The sequence below is a fragment of the Lacerta agilis genome, chromosome 16, assembly GCF_009819535.1.
Source record: "Lacerta agilis isolate rLacAgi1 chromosome 16, rLacAgi1.pri, whole genome shotgun sequence".
NCBI classification, from domain to species: Eukaryota; Metazoa; Chordata; class Lepidosauria; order Squamata; family Lacertidae; genus Lacerta; species Lacerta agilis.
Genome location: NC_046327.1, coordinates 29,978,741 through 30,003,476, shown reverse-complemented (window position 1 = coordinate 30,003,476; position 24,736 = coordinate 29,978,741). Strand labels below are relative to the sequence as shown.

General features: G+C 44.8%; 2 protein-coding genes across 3 annotated transcripts; one reads left to right on the top strand and one right to left on the bottom strand.

The window, feature by feature from the left end:
- Positions 1–2,696: 2,696 nt before the first annotated feature.
- Positions 2,697–8,895, bottom strand: TMED1 (transmembrane p24 trafficking protein 1). Its single transcript, XM_033173358.1, has 4 exons — positions 8,607–8,895; positions 7,776–7,873; positions 7,166–7,349; positions 2,697–4,574 (listed from the first exon to the last, which is right to left on the bottom strand). The coding sequence occupies exons 1-4, from the start codon at positions 8,802–8,804 to the stop codon at positions 4,356–4,358; spliced, it is 699 nt and encodes a 232-aa protein (XP_033029249.1). The 5' UTR covers positions 8,805–8,895; the 3' UTR covers positions 2,697–4,355.
- Positions 8,896–11,011: 2,116 nt separating this feature from the next.
- Positions 11,012–24,212, top strand: C16H19orf38 (chromosome 16 C19orf38 homolog). Of its 2 annotated transcripts, none has more exons than XM_033173915.1 (7): positions 11,012–11,198; positions 15,138–15,461; positions 17,712–17,765; positions 18,014–18,106; positions 21,166–21,190; positions 21,892–21,935; positions 23,844–24,212. In XM_033173915.1, the coding sequence occupies exons 1-7, from the start codon at positions 11,165–11,167 to the stop codon at positions 23,945–23,947; spliced, it is 678 nt and encodes a 225-aa protein (XP_033029806.1). In that variant the 5' UTR covers positions 11,012–11,164; the 3' UTR covers positions 23,948–24,212. The 2 variants fall into 2 exon arrangements, with proteins under 2 accessions (XP_033029806.1, XP_033029807.1); XM_033173916.1 differs by lacking the exon at positions 23,844–24,212 and adding an exon at positions 23,509–23,700 and having other exon boundaries at positions 11,015–11,198.
- Positions 24,213–24,736: the final 524 nt, after the last annotated feature.

The window sequence follows — 24,736 nt, the reverse complement described above, 5'->3', positions numbered from 1 at the left end:
CATCAGCCTCCATTCCAAATGGCTGATTGTTTGGCCCTGCTCAGATTGACTTTTGAATGGGAGGCAGTCGTACAATATCTCAATAAAACAAGCTAAATGTGACCCCAGTTAATAAGGCTTAAGGACATTTAGCTATGGCTAATATATTAAAGACAAAGAGACCCCTGACCGTTAGGTCCAGTCACGGACGACTATGGGGTTGCAGCGAACCAGAGCAGCGCACGGAAACGCCGTTTACCTTCCCGCCGGAGCGGTGCATATTTATCTACTTGCACTTTGACGTGCTTTCGAACTGCTAGGTTGGCAGGAGCAGGGACTGAACAATGGGAGCTCACCCTGTCGCGGGGATTCAAACTGCCGACCTTCTGATCAGCAAGCCCTAGGCTCCGTGGTTTAACCCACAGCCACTGATTCCCTTACATTTAGGTGCTGTTTAAGTGCCATTTCCTGCCCCTTTCTCAAGTGATCATGCTCAATTTGATAACACAGTGCTTCATACTCGGGCAGATCTGGCTGTGTGCTGGTATCACAAAGGGCAAATGAAGTCTATTTACAGTAGGGGCAATGCTTTCTATTACCGGTCATACAGGGTGTCCTACCATGAGGGATCATATACCAATTGAACAGCATTCACAGAAAAGGATTGACCCAGTTGCTTTTTTAAAGTGCCTCCTCACCCAGAGGACAGGTACCCCTATAGCTCTCCTCCCTCTCAAATTAAAATAAGTGGTCATGGAACAACCAAATACAAATGAGCAAGCTTTTGCAGACAGCCTTTGCAGGGCACATTGGGACATCTTTTTGCAGCTGCTGCCTGCTATAGTAGTTTCATCATGGCCAGTCCCTGTAGAAAAATGTACCTTGTGGACAGGGGTGATCAAGCACTCAGAAGGGCTGTTACATGCTCAGCAATTGCACCTACCTGGGGAGGTCTCAATACAAACAGTGTACCAGTTGGCTAGCAATGAAGAATGCGTTCATACTGAAATACTTGCAAGGAGATCCATGCTGTCAGTCTTGTGACGACTTCAGTTCTTGAGGAAAGGTACATACGCCATACTTTATAAAGCACCTAAATAGCATGACCTATATGATTTGACCAAAATGCATAGTATATGCATATAATTATAATAATATATTTATTCCCCAGCCACTCTAGGTGGCTTCCAGCAAAATATTAAAATACAATGATTCATCCAATATTAAAAGCTTCCCTAAACAGGGCTGCCTTTAGATGTCTTCTAAAAGTTCGATAGTTGTTTACTTCTTTTGACATCTGACGGGAGGGTGTTCCACAGGGCAGGCGCCACTACCGAGAAGGCCCTCTGCCTGGTTCCCTGTAACTTCGCTTCTTGCAGGGAGGGAACTGCCAGAAGGCCCTTGGCACTGGATCTCGGTGTCCAGGATTACATTACATAAACAACGAAGAATAACTACAAGTATGTTCACATTTTTCACTATACTTATTTTAAAAAATTAAAGCTTGCAGTTTATTATAATGCTGAAGTTATCTATTGCAAAGATGAAGAGCAGAATAATGAAGGATGAACAACCATCAGTCCACCTTAAGAATGATGTTCAAAGCTACCTGCTAGCTACAAAGTTATGTTCAACCTTCACTGTTGCAAGCAGCATGTCTCAGACTTCCCATAAGCATCTGGTTGGCCACTGTGAGTGTAGAATGCAGGGACCCAGCAGCTCCTCTTAAGTAGCATATTTTTGTTTTACAACAAATGTGTTTTTCAATTCCATGTCTTAAAAGTTATTTACACTTTTTGTGGATTGTTTTGTGTGCATCTGTCTAGTTAGTGTCGCTAATGTGGCTGTAAATCACATCATAGCATTCTTATTACTATACAAGTCCATTTAGAAACAATTCAATTTTTTGGTTCTGAAAATAGTTTAGTCAGCTAATTGTAAATTTGATTATTTAAAAAAAAAAAACCTGCTTTAAGATGAGAGTTAAGGCTCTTATATGCTGGCTCATGCTCCACAAAGTTCAAATACTAGAAGTAGAGACTGATACCCTGTGGTCAGGAAAGGGTCACAAATTGTGCTTGCTTGCACCTTTCCATCCATGCCTCATTTTTCCTTGGTCTTTCAGCTCCAAATCAAGATATATTTTTTTGGGGGGGGGGGTGCCTGGGACCAGCAGAAGTGTCCCACCTTCTTGTTTTGTTTTGACTTGTGAAGTATCTGGGCCCAACTCTATTGCTAGAGGGATCATCTTGTGATCTTGCTCATGCCTCTTTGAGGCTTACATCAATAACTGGTCGGATTCATTAAAAGAGTTGGAGACAGGGGCCCTCTTTAAGCACCTTTCATAATCCTGCTGGTGCTCCTCAGAGGAGGTTTTAGTTTCACTAAGTGACACGAGGGTTCAAATTTCGTGCTATGGATTTTGTATTGCAACCTGAAGGATGAGAGAAAAATAATACATTCGCTCCTGTAGTGACGTTCCCACCAGTAGGTGTGCTGCAAGACATCAAAATGCTTTGGGATCGGAGATAGTTGGGGCAGGAGAATAAAATGGGCTGAGTTGTTTGGCATCACAGTTTAAATGAAATGAAAAGTGGGAAGGGTTCAGGGCCATCTTCCTGTGCTTACTGCCTCTAGACAAGAAGCACTCTCAAAAGGAAAAGTATGTTACCGATCTTGTAACCCAAGACCAATGACAGATTCAGGAGAGGACAAGCTCCAATTCAAAGACCATTTATTGAACCACAAGACAATGGCCTACACAATCTTAGAAAAGGGGTGAACACTGGCAGCCTCCCATTGTTATGCCAGGCATTCTCTGACATCAGGAAGCCCAAACAGAGTCTTTTTATAGTGTGAGCGTACACACAGCTGTTTCTTGCCGCCAGGAACCAGCTGATCTGGGATGCAGCTATGGGAACTGGCAGCATCCTGCCCTGAAGAGCAGCCAATGGAGTACCATTGAACAGTTAGCTCGGGCGAATGCACTGCCATGTCCAGGGAAATGTTAACATACTAAGAATGTCAAGTGAAATGCAACAGCCCATCTGAAAGGCTGTTTTGGAGTTGGGGGGGGGGGTATCAACTACTCTTGAACGTTCAACTTTAATCTCCAGTGAAAGTACCAGGAGTGTATTTCAGAAGTCCCTCAATAATGTCTATAAGTGAGGGCACAAAGTAAACTGCCAGGGCAGTGCTAAATTCTTCCTTTGCCCACTTGTTCTGCACAGCCCTCTCCCAGCCTGTCTCGCTACTGATATCAGAGCTGGGCAGTCTGCTGGCGTACCTGTGGCAGAAGAAGATGCACCACCCGTGCCCATTTTAAATGCAAATGTGCTTTGATCACGGCATGTAACAACGCTAATCTGCCACCACTGTGTAATTCAGGCCCAAGTTATACTTGTGAAATTTCTCATATCCTAAATCCAGTAAGGAATTCCCAAGGAGCAGAAAATAAACAGAGAAGTATTCAAGAGCTCATGTGCTCTGCAGGTCAGCCTTCTATATATCAGGAATTTACTTGTTCACAGTTCCTAACATTTAAAGATACCTGAAGAGTTGGGTCTTGGAAAGGCAATGATTTCCTCCCAAGGGAATAAACTCATCACATTCTGCTTGCTTTCTGCTGAAAATCGGAATGCTAGATCGGGACACGCTAGCACCACATGAGTGCAAAACCAGGCCTTTTCACCCTTTGCAGATTGCTGACCACGGGAGTCTTTTTAGCAGTGCCAATACTCCTCATGTAGTCATGCCTGAGGAAAAACAAACACAGAAGCCAGGGTGGTAAAGATTACCAATGCCACTAGGAGAGTTTCCTTAATGCCCTTAAGTATTGGGCTTCTTGGGGCAGGGAGATTCCATAGAAAGAGCAGAGGCTAGGAGCCTCTCAACAATAAAAGTGGCCGGGGCGTTGCTGTTTCCAGCCAGGCCAGCGACTTTTGCTAAGGCACATGTTGATGAAGTCTGATGCAGAATATCGAAAGTTTTAAGGCCAAGAGGCAAACTCTGCTGCAAGCTGTAATACATTGAGAAGCACCTGCCCTTCACTGTAAACAGAGGAGCTATTGAAATGTATGAAGAACAGCTGTTTTTGCTTGTTGTGTACTGCCTAACAACTCCAATTCTTGCACTCCCTCACCCTGCTCTCAATTTCGACAGGTTGCCACCATCACACAAGATGTGGGGGTGTTCAATCCCCACCCCAAATCCCTCCCTTACCTTGGCTGTGATATTTTAACCCCTTCTGTAAAGAGACTGATGGCAGAAATGGCAGCTACACTTGAGACAGTACTGAGCTTTGGCAATATGGGAGCTGGCATTTTTCTGGACACCTGCCCCGCCTAGGTAAAAAGGGGGTGCCATTTCTCCTCCTGCTACGTCCAGACTCTCCTCTTGTCCTCAAAGAGGCTTTTCAACATGTACACCTGGAGAAATGACACCACCAGGAGCACAGTGAGATTGACAGCTGACCAGAAGTTGACTCGGCTCAGGTTGCTTTCCTGTAAATTGCGGTCTCGAGCTTCAAAGGCTCGCAGCAGGGCCTGCATCTGAATACTTCTCTCCAAGCGGCTCTTCATGGTTTCAATAGATTCCTACAATGGTGAGAAAAAAAGGAGAATAGATGGGTTTGGGGCAAAGCTATGTTTTGGGGCAAAGGAAACCATTGTAGCCAATCAAATTCAAATCACATGGAGTCAGATTCTTCACCCAACAAATGATCAGGCACCATGTCTATTATTGTTAACCAAAAAAATTTCAGCGTGACCATCTGAACTCAAGCACAAGTATTTCAACATCCATTAAAGGCCATGAGGAATCAATGTGCATTCATGTACCACAACCCCAGAGATATTCCTTACAGATCCGTACCTTCTCTTTATGCTGAAACAAATAATTTATCTGTTAAGATATTGAAAAACCTTTCCTGGCTGGATTAAAATATTACTCTTTCTGTTGCCTTTGCTGGCTCCCCCGTATGCACTGTTCCAAAGCAGTGAAAATGCAGGTTTGCAATGATTGCCAAAACCTATTAAGAGTAACAGCTAGTTTCATTTTCTTCTTTAACTGGAGTACTAAGCCACAAAGGCGGTGACAAGAATACATCTGCTGTCTGCATTTCTGGTCTCAAAGTCCACGTGTACCAAAGTGCCTGGCAAGTACTGCCACAATGAGACCCAGAGCTGCTTAGCTTCAGCAAGGTGATTGCACATTATGTGCCTTCGGACCACACCCTGTGCACAATGAGTTGGACAGAGCATTTCCTCCTGATGTGCAGCTGAGGAGGAATTGTCAGACCTTTTTTAAAAAAAAACAACCAACAACCAAGATTTCTGGTTTAAACAAATACTGCTCAGTTAAACAACTCAGTTTTGTAACTTTATGACTTGAAATTGGCTAGTTGACCAACTTTCACTGTTAATTTTAACCAGGAGTCTTTCTTTAGCACTACCCTTGAACGAAGTCACCCTCTGTTTTTTTATCTTGGGGAGCTGAAAAGATTTCTGTCATATAGGTAATGTTGTAAAATACTGTAAAATAAATGGGTCTTGAAACAACAGGGAGCTGCTTTCTGAACACAATTTCTGGAACACAACGGAAGGGATTTGATTAACAACTACCTCTAATATTAACCCAAAATTACTTATGAGTCTATTTCATGTACCTATGTAGTTGATTGATTATTTAATTTCTATACTGCTTAATATATCAAAAATGTATCTGTGGTGTACAAAAAACTGAAGCCGCAACAGATTTTTAAAAAAAGATCACGAAACTACGGTGTTACATATAAAAATGCTACATAAATACAAAGTTACACACAGAAACAGACACTAATCCACACAGTGTGTCAATTACCATGTTCACCTCTTCAGCAAAGCCTAAATGGTAGGTCACTTTGGGGCAAAGCCACGAATGTGAACAACGTCCTAATTTATTAAGCCACTAGCCACATATTGACAGTAATGATGGGAAGATCCATTCCACCCATAGAACTTGGGTTGATTTGCAGGGCTTTGGCCAGCGCTTCAGAAATGCAGGGGCTCTTTCCCACCCATCCCCATCAGGAATGGGGCATTTGGAAAAGGGTAGTGAAGATCCAGGAAAGGAACTAATTGTTAGGCTCCCATTGTGGAGCATTTCTCCTGCATCAGCCACCGTATTTTTCGCTCCATAGGACGCACTGGACCATAGGGCACACCTCATTTTTAGAGGAGGAAACAAGAAAAAAAATATTTTTCTGGTTTTCCTCTAAAAGCCCTGGTTTTTTTGTTTTTGTTTTTTTGTTTTGAGGATCAGCTAAAAGTTTTGCAGCTTTTTTGCAAAGGGAAAAGCCCTGGCTTTTTTGAGGATCAGCTAAAAGTTTTGCAGCTGTTTTTGCAAAGGCAAAAGGCCTTTTTTTAGGATCAGCTAAAAGTTTTGCAGCTTTTTTGCAAAGGGAAAAGCCCTGGCTTTTTTGAGGATCAGCTAAAAGTTTTGCAGCTGTTTTTGCAAAGGCAAAATGCCTTTTTTTAGGATCAGCTAAAAGTTTTGCAGCTTTTTTGCAAAGGGGGAAAAGCAAAGCTCCTTTTGCAAAGGGGGAAAAGCAAAGAGGAAAAGCCCCATTTTTATGGGGTTTAACTCACATTTCTGAAAAATCTTAAGGAAAGGGAGCCATTTCTACTGTTTCCAGATAGATAATCTAATCAGCCAGTCACATGTCGCTGGGGAAACAAACAACCTCCCTCTGCAGCACATTCAACAAAGGAGGGCGGGGCTGAAAGGGAGCTGGGACTCTTATCTCTCTCAGGATCTCTTGCTGATCAGCTGCTGAGTGGGGTCCTTTCAACACTCCCTTTTCTCTTTGTAAAATAAAAAGCACAATCTGCTTTTGGCCCCTGGGCAATTCAGCTCCAGGGACCACCATTTGCTCCATAAGACGCACAGGTATTCCCCCTTACTTTTTAGGAGGAAAAAGGTGCGTCTTATGGAGTGAAAAATACGGTAAATACCTGGAAGCCCAGGCAGCAGCTGATCCCATCTGCTATTGGCTGACCCCATCTGCTTTGTCTGGCAATGTTACTCTGTGCACGGTTGCAGGAGACTGGAGCTATCCTGGTCTCTTTCCCATCAAATGCCACTGTTATTCTGCCTAACTCCACCATGTCTCAGCACTAGGCATTTCTCCTGCAGCCTCTTTGCCCACCTTAATGTCTTCTATCTTTATGTCAAGCATCTCTTCTGGTTCTGCCATTTCTGCCCAATTGTTCAAGTCCTCATCCTCCTGGGCGCTGTCAAAGATCAGTTCAAAGAACACCAACTTCTCCGATATAGTGCTGAAGGAGTTGTCAAAGCACAGCTTGTAATCCCCTCCCTCCGTAGGCTCAATGCTGAAAGATATCAACAAAGTCCGTGTGATGAAGCGAAAGTCTGTGTGATGAAGGCAGATATATCCTGCAAAGCTGGACTAGCCAAAGTGCATTAAAAAAAAAAAATCAGATATACAAACTCTTAATACTTTTGCTACTTGTAAAAGCACCTGGACCATGGGCAAGCAATGGATTTCTCGGGAGTATCCCAGTGGGTATGCATTGGGGGCGGGGGCGTGGAGGGTGAAGAGCCCACTTCCAACCCTTGCCACATGCTGCTGGATTGACCGCCCACCGCCCACCACAGCCAAACAGCCGTGCAGGACTGGCAGGGAGCAAAATGCACCCCCGAAAAAAACACACCCAGAGCTATTGCCCCCCTCGCCCTCCCCACTCGGTGCCACTGAAGTATCCTTCACTCCAAAGCATAAAAGCAGCATGACTCACGTGTGAACCCCATCGGATCTCCGGTATTCATCAACCAGCAATTTGCCTGAAGGACTTTCCAAGGAGAAGTCAACGTCCAGACCCGCTCCACCAATAACCTAAATGGTAATAGTAAGAGCTGGATGATGGAAAGAGCCACTATGCCCAGGAAAGCCACAAGAGAAGTGGCAAATGGCTACAAATCTTTATTTGAATATCAGACAACCTGTTGGGGCTGAGCGACTTTCTTAAAACCCAGCCCGCTTTGCAAGACTGTTGTGAGGATAACTAGGAAGGAAACAATAAAAACTTGGCAAGGCAATGGCAAAGGGCTTTTAAGAGGGATCTGTCAGATACATTGGCTGCTCAAACTGTCTCGAAAAGCTACAGGGTTTTGTTTTACTGAGTACCATTTCCCCTCTGAACAACAAACATGCGAGTCATCTGGCTGCTGATAAATCCACACAGAACGCAAATACTAAAGGCTCCATGGCTCTGCCGGCTTAAAACGCGGCCAGGTCATTCTTTCCCACCCAATTCGGATCAAAGCTGGTTTGGTGGTGGTGCGGGGGGCGTGTAGGGCAAGTGCATAAAAATGCAGCGTTTCCTAAGAAAGAGATACGGATCGCGACTAACGTCCTCCTGGATGCGGAGCAAAGGGCAGCGCTGTGCGCGCACAGCCTCCGTCACCGTAGCCAAGGGGGAACTCCACCTTCAGGGGCAGTCTACCCCTCGCTCCCCTCTGCCACCACCACCAGGGGCTGAGCAGGGAGAGGAAGGCCGATTGCCCCCCCCCCCAATCCCCATGCGCCTGGTTTTGGGGCCGGATTGTGGACCCCTACCCAACCTCACCTGATACTCCAGCTCCATGGAGCCGTTGCCCGGCGCACCCTGGTAGAAGCACTCCTTGCGCCCGGCCGGCAGCAGGAAGGTGAACTCGGCGTCCTGCGGAGCGGGCGGCGGCGGCGGGTGGCCCTGGCCGAGGACCCCTCGGGGGCCCCCTAGGAGCAGCAGCGGCAGCCCGAGCGCAAGGGCCGCGGCCGCCGCCATCGTCGGGGTCCTTCCTGGCGCCGGAAGGAGAGCGGGGCCGGGCCGCCTCCTTGGAGAGGAAGAGGCGGCCGCGCTCGGGCGGGACGCCGGCGCCGAAGGGCGCGCACAGAGCAGCTGCAGCCTCGCGCTCCGACGGGGTCCGGGGGCTCATTTTTCCTTCTACGTATTCGTTCGTTATTCGATTTGTCCGTCGCTTTGTCTTGCTCAGGGCAACCCGAAGCGGCTGACCAGACAAACTGACGAGCAGGAAGCCGCGCGTAAAGGAGGCAGCGTGGCTCTTGTTACCCGCTGCATGGAGCCCATCCTCTTACAAAAATATTTCCGGGCTCCTTGGCCCATTGCAGAGTTGGTTCCCCTGACTGGCCGCGGGGTCAATCGACCCGACAAAGGTCCTTGTCCTCAGACGTATCCTCCATCATTGAATAGGGACGTTCTTTTCTTTATTTCTTTCTTTCATTTAAACAACCTTAAAGGCTACAGCTTTTAAAGAAATAATAGGAAGATGAGCAGATAGAAGATATGATAAGAAAAATAGATTCAAGATATATAATGATTAGTTAGATATGATGATTGCTTAATGTTAAGAAATTACTAATGATGATATTCAGTGAACGCAGAAGGTGAGGATGTGAGGAAGTCACCCAAAAGATGTTAAGGGTGTTTTATGTCGAGTACTATATTGGTATTTTTGTATTTTTATTGTTGTTTATAGTGTTTTATTGTTTGTAGTGTTTTTATGTTTATGTTTCTTTTTATGTTTGAAAAAATAAAAACTTTTATAAAATAAATAAAATAAACAACCTTAAATCAATGACTTCCCTTCTCTTTCCGTGGTTCAATTTACATAGCATAAATCCCTGTATATTTTACATAAGCTAAACCACTCAGTATTCCATTATTACAACCATCAAAACTTATCTACACTGTTGAATTTATCTTAATACAGTACTGCCAGCGTTTTTAAATGTACACAATTTTCACCCATATATTCAGTAAACATTTTCCAATCTTCTTTAAATGTATGTTCTTCTCTTACTCTATACATTGTTGTTGTTATACCCTGACCATCTGACTGGCCCGCCCCAGCAATTCTATAAGTGGCAGGGGCGTCTTACCCATAGATGTTAGTGGTGCGGGGCGCCGGGGCGCCAGATTTTGGAGGGCGCCACAGGCTGAGTGTCCAGGAAGGAGAGTCAGGGCACGCTCCCTTCCTCGCTCTGGGGCAGCCTGCTCCTCTCCTCTCAGCCACCCATCAAAGCTTGTTGTGTCCAGCTCAGTGAAGCCCCTTCACATTCCCTCCCGCAAGGGCTGGGTGCCTGCCGGGTGCAATGGGGGGAGGGCGCGGGGTGCCCCTCTCTGGCCGCGTCGCTGCCTGTGGAGTCTGCGAGCGGAGCAGGGAAGCGCCCTGTGTGATCCCGGCGCTGAGCGAGGATGGCACAGCCGGCAAGCCACCTGATCTGCTTGGTGGCCCTCCTGTGGCGCAGACATGCCTGGATGGGGGCAAGTAAGGGGCACCGGACGCTCAGAGGGAGGCTTCATGGGAGGCCATCTGGGCGCCTCTTACGTGCAGCACCGAGCACACATCGGACTACACGACGTAAACGAGCAGGACCGAAGGTTGACAACTCTGGAAAATGCCCCCCCCCCCCGTTGGAGAGATATTTGCACCACGGCGCCATATAAGCTTAAGACGGCCCTGATGAGTGGCTTCCAACATATATAAAGACATAACAAAACAAGAAAACAACTTCCCTGTACAGGGCTGCCTTCAGATGGTTACCTCTCGTACCGGTGTTACAAGAATTCAAAGGTCTCAAATATAGACTAAGTATTCATAAATGCACACATCTCCCGATGACCTTAAATATTCCTCTGCAGTAAGGGAGGCAAATGGGGAAAGCCTTCCCATTGTCTTTTTGCTTACAAATCCTGCCATTAATGCCACATGGGAGGTATAGTTGTGGATTCTAACCAGTGCTGGATCTCTGCCCATGTCACTCTATCTTATCGTCCACCCTGTTTCATTGTCGCAGGGAGCACTCTGGGTTCTGCAGGGCTAGACAGGACACCCGTTACGATGGGGTAGCTATTACAGTCGTTACAAAGCAACCAAGGATTGTGCATTTGTTGTGGCAATGGATTTGAGAGGGAAACAATACTGTAAAGTCGTATTTGCAACAGGAAGTTGAAAGGTCTTGTAACTCTGGACAGATTGCAATTTCCTCCTTAGGTGGCGAAACTCCACATTAAGCAAATTGTCTTCTCTTTTTTTGTTCTTTCACATCTTGCAAGGAATTTGCAATGAACAGTTGGCTTTTTCCATCTCTGTTTACAAAAGATACAAAGTGCTCCACAAAAGCATGGATCTGAAAATTCTCTTTCTTCTGCTAACTGGTATGTTTTCTGCTATTTTTTTACGCCTTCTTTTGTGCAAGGACTTTCTGATGGCTACCCCAAAGGGGCAGGAAAAAAAATGAAGGGAGGGAAAACTAACCGGGTGTTAGTTTCAGTTACAGGTAGGTAGCCGTGTTGGTCTGCCATAGTCAAAACAAAATAAAAAATAAAAAAATTCCTTCCAGTAGCACCTTAGAGACCAACTAAATTTGTTCTTGGTATGAGCTTTCGTGTGCATGCACACTTCTGAAGAAACAAAATAAAATAAAATTTCTTCAGAAGCGTGCATGCACACGAAAGCTCATACCAAGAACAAACTTAGTTGGTCTCTAAGGTGCTACTGGAAGGAATTTTTAATTTTAGGTGTTAGTTTGTACGGTAGGCAACTTACTGTCAATGTTACACTGAGATGTTGACTTTTGGAGTAGGCTTTGGCCTTACTAAACCATTGGATAGGATTCTAAGAAGACCTGTTACAAAGAGGAGGGCTGAAGGTGAGGAAACATTACTTGATGTTAAACAGCCTGAAATGCTCATTTTTTATTTTATTTTTAATATAGATTAGAAGAGGGAACAGGGCTAAGCGAAGACATGGGTAGTCACAAATGTGGCCTAAATTACAAATTCATATCTGATAAGGAAAGAGGTCATAAGTAAACAAACCAGGCTATAATTTTTGATAGTGTTCTATAATATTCAATTTTGGATAGTACCCTGTTGCACACTTTCAGGGAATTTTTTAAGGCACAAAACCAAGCATTGCCACCTCTAGTTATCATGTTTCATATGATTCTTGTTTATATATTACAGCTGATTCCTGTTTATATCATTTTGATGATAATGATGATGATGATGTTTTGCCCAAGCATTAATGCAAAACATCAGTACTTTTTCTTTTATTTTTTGAAAAAAGCTTTCTAAATAACTAAAGCGTTTTATAAATATTAAAAAGCCTTAGGGAAGGCTTTTCCCTGAGGACAAATTTGGATAGGTTCTTAAAACTATGTTAGAAGCACAAGAAGGGCAGAGTAGGTTCACTGCTCATTTCAGAAGCTGAGAAGCTTGCAAGCATAGTGTGAATTTTGCTCTGCGGCATTCGCAACGTCAGGGGAAGAAATATGAATTGGCCCCCGGGGGCCCAACAACATCATACATAGCCAATTTTGTGGCGGAGCTGAACAGATTCCGCTGTGCAGTTACATTATATAATGGTTAGAATCATATAATTGTAAGGGAAAAGAAAATATAAATACAATGTGAAGAATTGGAAGCTGCTGTTTTCTCTTATTTATATATGATTGTAGGATGTTGCTTTGTACAACGAAATATCTTTTTCTTGATAGTTTAAAGCGTTTCATTTTTTCCTTTTTGTTTATTTTCTTCTTTATTCCTCTTCTTTCGCTTTTTGACACAAAATATGTATATTTATTTGTTTTTTTAACTTAATATTTTTTTTATAAAAAAGAATCATATAATTGTAGAATTGGAAGGGAACCTAGGGGTCATCTATTCCAACCTCCTGTAATCTCAGCTAAAGTATCCCTGACAGATGGCCATCCAACCTGTCCTTAAAAACCTCCAATGAAGGAGAGCCCACCACCGTCCACTGTCGAACAGCTCTTACCGCCAGAAAGTTCTTCCTGATGTTTGGTCAGAATCTCCTTTCTTGTAATTTGAAGTCATTGGTTCCAGTCTTACCATCCAGAGCAGGAGAAAACAAACTTGCTCCATCCTCCACATGACAGCCCTTGAAGATGATGGCTATCCTATTTTCTCTCAGTCTCTGCATCAATAGGAGTATAGCATCTAGATCAAGGGAAGTAATAGTACCACTATATTCTGCTCTGGTCAGACCTCACCTGGAATACTGTGTCCAGTTCTGGGCACCACAGTTCAAGAAGGATACTGACAAGCTGGAACGTGGCCAGAAGAGGGCAACCAAAATGGTCAAAGGCCTGGAAATGATGCCTTATGAGAAACGGCTTAGGGAGCTGGGTATGTTTAGCCTGGAGAAGAGAAGGTTAAGGGGTGATATGATAGCCATGTTCAAATATATAAAAGGATGTCATATAGAGGAGGGTAAAAGGTTGTTTTCTGCTGCTCCAGAGAAGCGGACACGGAGCAATGGATTCAAACTACAAGAAAGAAGATTCCACCTAAACATTAGGAAGAACTTCCTGACAGTGAGAGCTGTTCGGCAGTGGAATTTGCTACCAAGGAGTGTGGTGGAGTCTCCTTCTTTGGAGGTCTTTAAGCAGAGGCTTGACAGTCATCTGTCAGGAATGCTTTGATGGTGTTTCCTGCTTGGCAGGGGGTTGGACTGGATGGCCCTTGTGGTCTCTTCCAACTCTATGATTCTATGATTCTCTTGTCCAGGCTAAACATACCCACTCCCTCAACCGTTTCTCATAAAGCTTGGTTTCCAGGCCCTTCATCATCTTGGTCGCCCTCCTCTGCACACATTCCAGCATGACAATATCCTGCTTAAATTGTGGTGCCCAGAACTGGACGTAGGGACCCCAGGTGGGGTCTATTGGTTTGCTGCACTGCTTCTCTAACTTGAAGACCTGAGCAGAGAAGGAGGGCAAGCACAGGCCTCTCTGATGTAGTAATTGTTGGAAAGGAGAAGTTGCAGCATTCAGAGCAAAGGGTAGGAGAAAGGCAATTCAGTTCCAAACATTTATATTTTATTGGAAATTTTCAGTGGACAGATAAAGTGAAAGAATTTGAAAAAGAAGGGAAAAGAAAGAGGTTTTTATCGATACATGAAAGTTGGGTTTTCTGAGCTTGGAGGCAGGGTGACAACAGAAGCTGATTCAGATGATGCCTGGCCCAGATCGATAGGCACCGAGCTGGAGCCCTTGTACAATTCCATCGAGCAACATATCTTTCACAATGTCCTAATTAGACTTAAGGGTGTTGAGAGACAAAATATTGTGGCAGCTGTAAATAAAATTTGCTCTCCCATATTCTATGATTTAAATATCTTAGATAGCAGGGTCAACTATGTTACTAAACTAATAATACCAGCCCAACGTAGGGCATTTATGCTGGCCCGACTGAATAACTTTCCCTCAGCATTTGTCAGGGGTAGATACCAGAATATTCCCAGAAACAAGAGATACTGCAGGTGTTCCCTGAATGTCCCGGACACTGTAGAGCATATTCTCTTTTATTGTCCACTACACAATACGATGTGTGAACGTGTGTTGTCCCCCCTTTTGGGTGGTTTGAAACCGCAGCATGGTGGAAGTGCTGGATTTTGTCTCTCTGACATTGACCAAGGGGTGACTGCAGGGGTACCCGAGTTTTTGGCGGCAGTGCTTCAAGGAGTACCTTAACAGGAGGAAATTTTAGATTTTACATATATACGCATATAATCAGCCTATGAGTTTAATTGTTGTTTCTGTGTGTGTGTGTGTGTGTGTGTGTGTGTGTGTGTGTGTGTATACCGTATATATATAATGCCTAATAAAGGTTTGATAAGTAAGTAAGTAAGACAACAGAAGCCTGACAGAAAACAATTGGGGGCAGAATGTTTTGATCATTATGTTATGTCCTCAAAAAGGCTGGTTATTCCACAATAAATGCCCAAGATGGAAACAGCCTTAACTAGACAGCAAGTCTGAAAGCACCCAAAGAACATCCCACCCTACCCACCCAATCTAAGAACACCAACTCTGAATTTTCTGAAAATTTGACCACAATGCTGATTCCCCCGCCCGCCCTCCTGCCCCCATGATTTGAGAGCTCACAAAAACTGATCAAGACAAGGTAGACATCTATACCACATCTGATGTAGAAAAGACTAACATTGCTTCAGCAGATTCCTACTCGTACAATCACTTGGCTGTGCCTTTTGAAAGTACAACCTGGTTACTGATAAAATTGCATTATTGTTTTCTTTGAAACTTCACTCTTTCCATTGTGCTGTTTCAGGCTCTTTGGTGGCTTCCAGCCTTCCTCCTGCTCCACTTATTTTTCTGGATGTGCTTTCCGACACACTCAACGAAGGAGACTCCATTAAGATTGCTTGTTTGGCACCCAGGCAGTACAAGGATGCCTTGTTTTATTTGTTCAAGGTGAGCCATGGGGAGCCGCTGCAGGTTGTGCATGCCGCAGAAGCACAGCACCAAGTTACTTTCCTTCTGGAGAACATCACTCGCAGTGATGGAGGGCGGTACAAGTGCCAGTTTGGCGTCTACAATGGAAGTGCCTTGAAACCGTCTGAGTTTAGCAACCTCCTTGAGATTACAGTGGAAGGTGAGTGCTACCAAAGTTAGATGAGCTCGTTTTGGGCAATTGGTTGTACCCACACTGCTTGCAAGCCATGACCCACATCATACCCCATTGTAGAGGCTACGCAAGAGCTTTCCAAACTGTGTGTCGTGACACGTTAGTGTGCCAGCTGCAGTGTTTAGGTGCGTTGTGTGAACGCTCCCTGTGCTCCTCCCAGGGCTGGAAAGGGGTTAGTTTAACCTCCGGTTTGCTAGGAAAACTGAATGATGCATGTCTAAAAAGTGTCATCGGCATGAATAGGTTGGAAAGCCCTTGTCTACATAGTATGGTGAGAGTCTTGACCTTTGGATTCTAGGGCAGAGGTTCCCAAACTTTTCCCCACTCTGGGTCACACTTTCACAATAAAAATTTGCTTGCACCACAACAAATATATATATGAATGAAATACACTGGGGGGGGGCATTTCCTAGCAATGCTTGATTTATAACGTAGAACACAACTTAAATAATTAAAAATATGTTCCAGTGGTGTCCAAATTTTTTTCAAAGAAGGCCAGATTTGATGAAGTGAAGGGCTGTGAGGGCTGATCAAAGGGCCAAGTTGTTTTTTAGGATTTAAGTTGTTGGCCTTTTTTAAGATTTTACCCCAAAGTTGTTGAGCTTTTTTTAGGATTGAAGTTGTTGAGGTTTTTACCCCAGAAAATAAACTGCCACAGGGGCTGGATTAAACCAACCGGCGGGCCGAATTAGGCCCCCAAAACGGGCTTTGGACATGCCTGGTTACTATACTGCACTGAAATGTTAAAATGCTTCTTTCATTATCCTTTAATCTTCCCCACACTTCCCATCCTCTTCTGCCACATCAGTGTTGCGTGCCACAACCTTGGAGAACCACTGCTATAGGGAAAAGGCTGGGAATATGTGCACATAATCTCAGACTCATGGAGTTGGAAGGGACCATAAGGGTCATCTAGTCCAACCCCCTGCAATGCAGGAATCTTTCACTCAACATGGGTCTCAAACCCATGACCCTGAGATTGAGAGTCTCATGCTCTACCAACTGAGCTATCCCTTGGTAGGGATATCCCTTGCTCTGGCAGGGTTTCCACAATATTGGTCAGGGCCTGCAATTAGCACCTGACAAACTTGGAAACCTGTTGAAAAGGGACCACCACTGATTCATTTCCTAAGCCCTCCACTTAAAATAAAATCCCTGGCCTGGTATTCTTAGAAGTGCCAGGCAATCTAGATAGTATGATGAGGATCATGATTTCTCTCCCTGGAAGGTGGTGGGACAGAAAGGAAACACAAACAAGCTATAAAGAAAGATTAAAATAATCTATGAAACCCAGTGAGCTTTGTGGCTGAATGGGTCCTAGATCAACACTTTAACCGTTGCACCACAACAGTGTATGTATAAATTTTAATTGGTAATGCAGGTCTAGGGTGGAGTGACTTTGGGGATGGATAGGGAAACACAACCTGGAGACAATCTGTCAAGCTCTGGCCACTGGTGTGACTCACGAGCAGTGGAATAGCAATCAATACCCACGTCAGGAACGTGGCTCACCAGAGCGCAGGAGAAGAGTCAGACTCAGAAATTGAGCTAAGTAAGAGAGACTCTGCAGATAAGAACTGGCTGACAGAGCCAAGAAGGGGCAGTTTGAGCCCCGCTTCCCAAAGAATACACTGTTAGCTCTCAAGAAGCAGGAGAGTTAGGAGGCAGCAAGAGTGTTGCTAGGCAATCAGCAGCAAGCAGCGTGTGTCAAGTGAAAGTGGGGAGGGGGAAGGCCAGCCTCTCAGTCCCTGTTCTAGGAGACTGGATAAAATCAGAGGACAACAGAAGGGCAAGAGGGGAAGAGCGGGAGTTTGGCGTCCTTCCTGCTGTGGGAGGGACGAAGATTCAGACTGACCAACCATCATCAATGCGAGCCGTGTTCTGGATGTGGTTATTTTTGTAAATAAACATACATAAAACTGTCGGAGAGTCATTACTTCTTATGGGGGCTTGCTTGCCTGCCTGAGATCATTACAACCCATGACTGAAAAAAATGCCAGAATATGTGGGAGCTGATGTACCAAATGTGACCACAGAAAAACTGGATCTTTTAATTATAGGGAAGCACCCTTTTTTCTGTTCCTGGAGACCATGTTTGGCTCTTGTAGGGGTGGGGAGATGACTGGTTTTTAGCCAACCACTTTTCTTTTACATTTATACATTCCTCTCAAAAAGGAAAAGCTGCCTGGTCATCTCTTCTTTTTCTTTTTGTTCCAGCATCCAGCTTGACCACTTTCCCTCCAACAGCTCAGCCGAGATCCGATTCAAAAGGTAGGCGCTAAAGGGAAGATAAGCAGTGAGCGTTTGGGGAACGTGTCAGAGGGCCACTGGGCAAATGTTTGGGGAAAGATGCACAGAAGTGCAGCCGAAAGGCCTTTAGGAGCCTACCTGGGGCGGGATAGTGGAGATAAAGAGGACAAATACATAGACACTGCTCCACACTCCATAAAAGTAGATTTGTATTTTCTTGCTTTGTTCTCTTGCATTAATTGCAGCTGACTTGCTGCCTCCATTTCCAGGTCCATTCTGGGTTCTCCCCGTTGTCCTGAGTGTGGTTGGAATACTGCTTCTGGCTGTGATCCTGCTGGTGGCCGCGGTTGCATTGAGACGCTGTATGTGGAATTCAGAAAATGAATATGTCTAATCTTCCTGTTTAAGGGCACTGGCCAATAAGGATGACGCCTAGCCTAGGTTGGAGACCTCTAGGACTTTCTTACAGACCCTGTTTCAGTTTGTGGCCTCTTGGTATATTACTTGACGACAAAGATTTTGCCAAAACAGTCCCTAACCGTGAGTGCATGATACGCGACAGTGATGGAAAACTGGATGAGGGTTTATACTACTAGACAAGCTTTAGCTGTAAAATATCTGAAAGATTTATATTCTCTCTGCTCTGAAAGGTAATTACTTGGAGGTAATTAAATGGAGAATCCAGATGACATCTTTATCAGCTCATTGCAGACCAATGTTTTTCTTTAGTAATAATATACAATATGAGCAGAAACAGCACTATTATGGCTTTCTAGGGCAGGGGTAGGCAAGCTAAGGCCTGTGGGCCAGATGCGGCCCAATTGCCTTCTCAATCTGGCCCACGGACGGTCCAGGAATCAGCGTGTTTTGACATGAATAGAATGTGTGCTTTTATTTAAAATGCACCTCTGGGTTATTTGTGGGGTATAGGAATTTGTTCATTTCCCCCCCCAAATATAGTCCGGCCCCCCACATGGTCTGAGGGGCAGTGGACCGGCCCATGGCTGAAAAAGGTTGCTGACCCCTGTTCTAGGGCTACTGTGTCTTTAATTAGAAGTTTCCTCCTTGTAACCTCTGTAATTATTTCCTTCCCATTTACTGTGAGATTGGCCTTGAATTAATCATTTACTGTTTTTATGCAGAGAGGCAGAATATTTTAATTACTGGTTTCCTCTTTGCAGCCAAATAAATAACTCAATTTCTTAAAGCACTGTTTCATCTAATTGCAACTGTGTGTTTAAAAAGAAAATGAATATTAGTATCCTCCTCCTCATCCCTTGCTTCCTGTAACATCTCTCCTGATTAAAAGCTTGCCACAAGATTGTGACATTTTGGTTGGTCCTAATAAAGATATCATCCAACTATAGATTTCTGAGGGTTTTTTTTCCCCTTATGGACCAACACTGTTACCTTGTCTGTGTATGCGTGTAGAATATGTGAATGCTTATTTTTACATCTTTTTTTCCTTTATTCTGTATTTTCCCCATATTTGTTTCAATTAAAAACAAATTTAAATTTAAAAAAAAATTTAGCTGCAGAGCGGAGACCAGTAATTAGCCGCCACTCCAGCAGTGAACAGGAACTGACTAATTAAGGAACAATTTTGCAATGCCATGGTTCCACTGGACGGAAGCTATTATAGGGACCGAAGATGCAAAGAGGAAGCTTCTAGTTAAAGGGGAAATGGAAGAGGACCTTTGCTGAATGGGACTTACTTCTGAGTAAATATTATAGCAGTGTTCTGGCCATGGGGCTAAGCATTACTAGATAATAAAGTTCTATTATTAATTGCCATGTAGAATTGCCATGTGTTTCCGAGCACAATTCAAAGTGTTGGTGCTGAACGTCTCCACCCCCATTGTTTCTGCCCGGACACTGAGATCCAGCGCCGAGGGCCTTCTGGCGGTTCCTCACTGCGAGAAGCAAAGCTACAGGGAACCAGGCAGAGGGCCTTCTCGGTAGTGGCGCCCGCCCTGTGGAACGCCCTCCCATCACAGGTCAAGGAAATAAACAACTACCTGACATTCAGAAAATACCTGAAGGCAGCCCTTTTTAGGGAAGTTTTTAATGTGCGATATTTTTGTATTTGATTTATGTTGGAAGCCGCCCAGAGTGGGCTGGGAAATCCAGCCATATGGGCAGGTACAAATAATAATAATAATAATAATAATAATAATAATAATAATAATAGAAACACCATTTTAAATTCACTTCTAGGCCGATTATGGAAAGCAATGCCTCAGAAATGCTAAAGGGTCCTATAGTGTAGCAGGAAACACTAGGTACAGCTTCTTACTAGTGGTGATGTGCAGTCGGTGGACATGGCAGACTAGGCCAGTCCCCAAATGTTCCTGGTAAATTAGAGTATTTAAGTCTTAGAGTCTGGTGCCTCCTTCCCAAAGCCGGGAAGCTTCTACCTTGCTTAGGGAGGGAGGTACAATGCTCATGTGTGTGACATTTCTCCACCCCGCCCCCATTGCCCTCGCAAGCTGGTGGCCCTGAGGCCCTATCTGTTCCCCTATGAAAAAATTCACCACACGCCACCTCTGAGTAGTTTCACCTTAGTATTCACATTGCTGACACAGTTCGGTTAGTAAATCCTTGTCAAGGTAAAAATGCCCCCATCCCCACACTATTGCCATCCCCACACATCTGGCCAGTGTGTGAAGTGGATTGCCAAAGCGTGTGCAGATGGCAGGTAAGCATGGCTGCTGCACACATCAGCAACCCCTCTCGTTGGGTGCATGCACTTGAAACTCCCAAATTTCTGTTGGGAATAAGGCCTAGAGCTGGCAATGAAGGGGACCGTAAGGACAGAGCAATGTATGCCTAGGTATCTGCAGGGCGGTAAGAGAAGCCATTGGGGGTAAAAGGCAGGAAATTTATAATTCCTAGAAGGGTCACAAGCTGTGTGACGTATGCCATAAGTACGGCATTTATTTCCATCAACATCGTCTAGCCCGGACACTGAGGTCCAGATCCGAGGGCCTTCTGATGGTTCCCTCATGGCGAGAAGCGGAGTTACAGGGAACCAGGCAGAGGGCCTTTTGGTGGTGGCGCCCACCCTGTGGAATGCCCTCTTAGCAGATGTCAAACAGATAACAGCTAGGTGATTTTTAAAAGACATCTGAAGGCAGCCCTGTTTAGGGAAGCTTTTAGTGTGTGGTGTTGTATTGTGCTTTTAGTATTTCTTGATTGGAGCTGCCCAGAGTGGCTGGGGCAACCCAGTCAGATGGGGGGGGGGTACATAAAATTGTTGTTGTTGTTGTTGTTGTTGTTGTTGTTGTTGTTGTTGTTGTTGAAATTGCAGCCCTCAACTGGACACAAGCAGTAAGGACTTTGTACCCTCAGAGAACCTAATAATGCCAGGACTGCATTTCCTTTTCTGATATGTCCCTTTTGTTTCTTCCCATTTTACTAGTTAAAGAGAGAAGAAAGAAGCAAAGGTGAGAGAAGCTCACCCCCACTTATGGACTTTCAAAAAAACTCTGGTTAAGGTGGAACATATCCGATGTGTCCTGAAACTCGGGGTTGCAGCGGGGCAGACCTGTGCCTGGCTGGAGTAGGGAATTATCGGGGCAGAGGCAGAGAGTAGCTTTCCCCCTGTTTCTCCTGAGGGGCTTGCTTTGAATAAAGTTTCCCCCAGCTAAGGGGTGACTATCAAAGAATTGTAGAGTTGGAAGGGACCCTGAGGATCGTATAGTCCAACCCACTGCAATGCAGGAATATGCAGCTGTCCAGGGATCGAACCTGCAGGCTTGGCATTATCAGCACCATGCTCTAACCAACTGAGCTATCCAGGCACAATGGAAAAGCAAGATGGAACACAAAGGGGTTATATTAAATGCTTGTCCTAGAAAGAGTGAAGGGCGAACAAGCAGCCTTGCTTGTAGCGATCAGCACACTCCATGCAGCAGAGGGCAGAGCTTGCTCTAGTTGAAAACCACTTGTCTCTACAACGGACCCAGGAAATGGGGTCTTGTCCTTGGGCCTGAAAGGACAAATAAAACCTGATAAAGTAGGATAAATTAGCCTGGCGGGAAACTAATGTAGGCAGTAACTCTCAGCAGCTTTCTTTGGGAGAGCTAACAAGTACTGCAGAATTGCAAAATATTCCCGTTAGTTATATATTTTTTTATTTGCTTAGGGTACTGGACTCCTGCTGGACAGAAACAAGCTACCCCACTACAGGTATGTTAAATGTAAGTGCCAAGGACATGTGCCTGCACATTTCCCGTGGCTTCTTCTGACTGCATTTGTGTATCAGAGGCAGGTGAAGCATTAGCCTAGAGTAGGGTTACCAGACGTCCCCGTTCCCTGGGGACAGTCCCCGGATTTGCGAATAAGTCCCTGGACAAATTCCATCCCTGGAATGTCCCCGGGTTTCATCTAATGTCCCCGGGAAACGCAGCAGCGACAGTCTCAGCAGCCGGGAGCAGTTGGCTCTGGCTGGCTTCAGGAGCTGCTCGGAGGTCCCCATATGATGGTGGTGCAGGGGCTCTAAGATGCAGCTTCCGGGCTGCCTCCACCTTCCCTGACCCCAGCAACTAAGCTGTGAAGGGAGGCTTCCTGCTGCCTATTGGAGCAGCCTCCCAACTCCTACTTGCGTGCAAGCAGGAGGGGGCAGGGATCTCACAGTTAGGCAATGGGAAGTCTCTCTTCCCAGCTGAGGGATCCCCACCCCCTCCTGCTTGCACACAAGTAGGAATGGGATTGGGGCTACTCCGATCCTTCCCTGCCTTCCATGCCTGACCCATCAAGCACCGCTTCCCCACCACCTCCACCACCACCAAAGAACCAACAACTCAGGGGCTGACCGGGCTCATTGAGAAAGGAGATAGAAGCCTGGGGGAAAGGGAAACGTGAACATGTAGTATTTATTTATTAATTTATTTAGTCAGTCAGTCAGTCCCCGGATTCATTGAAAAAAAATCTGGTAACCGAAGCCTAGAGAGATCAGTGGTCACAAATACCACCTGAATGCTGAGCTTGGGACAAGACCCAGCAATGGGGTCAAGGATATCGGTTGTGCTCTTATTCCTGAGCAGGGCTCTGCAACTTTATATTCATTGGCACGCAAAAGAGAGGAGCCCATTCACTTAGCATCACAACCCAGATTTTGCAAGTGATGGTTTGCTTATCACTGGCAACCTATTATTTGCGCCAGGAACTGAAGAAACGCAGGTGAAAAATGAGTCTGGCCCAATTAAAAGCAGACAAAGCCAGGAACAGAGGAGGAAAGGACTACTGCTCATGTTGGTGGCCCAATGCCCAGAAAAAGAAAGATTTGCCTTAGCAAAACAAGTTTTCTCCAGCCCAAAGCCATACTCTACAAACAGGGGGAGATGCAGGCATATTACATACTGTGTTCCATTCCTAATATTGGCATCTTTAGTCTACTGTAAGAGAAACCGTGTTCCTATGTTATGTTGCTGTGCTGACAGTGAGTGGAAAGGTCCAGGGAGAAGGGAGGGACAGAAAGTAAAGAAGCAGAATAACTTTTTAATTCATTTGTATTGAATGCTTTCCATCCCATTTCCTTTTTTTCCACTGAAAGAACAAACAAGATTACACCCATCAGTTCACCGAAGAAGAACTGGTGTTGATAATCTTACCACTGTATGTCATAACTTCCTTTATTCTGTGTGATCCCACATGATCGATGAAAAGACTGCTGTTTGGTTGCTTTTAGATGTTAAGACAATTGTGTAACTAAAATTTATTCAGTTATCAAGTAACCTTGTTCATGCTGCTTCTTCCGCAGAGACATCCTTTGATAACTCCATGTACACTAACAATGGTAAGTTGTTATCATGGGAGCCAGAAGTTGGAATCTAGTTGCTTTTAGGAATTGAGAGCAGAGAGTCTGTGGGCTATTATAAAGCAGTCTCTCCATGGCTAGGAATAGCCCTAAGGCGGTCACAAAAAGATCTGGGTAGCAAGGGTATGTTATGGCATCCAATGTATCACGAGAGAGAGAGAGAAATTTAATGGTGATTTGGCTGTTATGTAGAGCTCATCCCCATGGTCTAGCTCCCCCCATTCTAGCCTTTTTTGTCTCCTTAATTTATCTCCATCTTGGCATTTTTATCTCGCAAGAAAACGGACCAGGAAGCTATAGAGAACCACGGTGCTTCGTCAGCCACAAGTACAAGACTTTCATGCCGCTGCTCTGTGGAAAAGCCAGAATTTTGTACTTTTAGAGGTTCAGAGTGACCTTTCGCTTGATCACACGACCCAGGGTCTCTCTGATAATCTTCCTCCCTTACATCAACACCCTGCAAGTTGTTGCTCTCAGATCATCAACAGAAACAGAGTTCATCGAGGGTTTTTGGTCAGAGTCTCCTCGTCCCTGCCATCACCAAGTTCCATCTTCAGCTTTCTAAGTACTCTTCCACCGCCAATCAAACATTCGGAACTTGGTTCATGTGGAGGCGGGGAAGATGTTGCTGATTTCATCCATTTCTAGAATTCCTGATTTGGGAAAAGTAGGAGCAGTAAGGATGAATACCTGCCATCACCAAGTTCCATCTTCAGCTTTCTAAGTACTCTTCCACCGCCAATCAAACATTCGGAACTTGGTTCATGTGGAGGCGGGGAAGATGTTGCTGATTTCATCCATTTCTAGAATTCCTGATTTGGGAAAAGTAGGAGCAGTAAGGATGACTATAGCTTTGAGAGTTCTTCAGCTCTGGGACTGTGGCAAGACTGGAAGGAGATGAATAAAAACTGGGTGACTTAACCTTCAAAAATAATGCCATTGCCTGCACATTTGCATGTTTGAGACAAAAAGAACAGTTTTTGTTTTTGTGTTTATTCTGCTGAAAGCAGCAGCATTTGGATCGCATATCCTCAGACTTCCTTTAAGTGCCTGCAACCAAGTGTTTTGCTCTGCCTTCCAAAAACACTGGGAAATTCAGAATAAGTTTCCTGGATCAAAAGCAATAGTGCATTCTGGGGCACCTTAAAGACTAATGAACCTATCTGTTGTG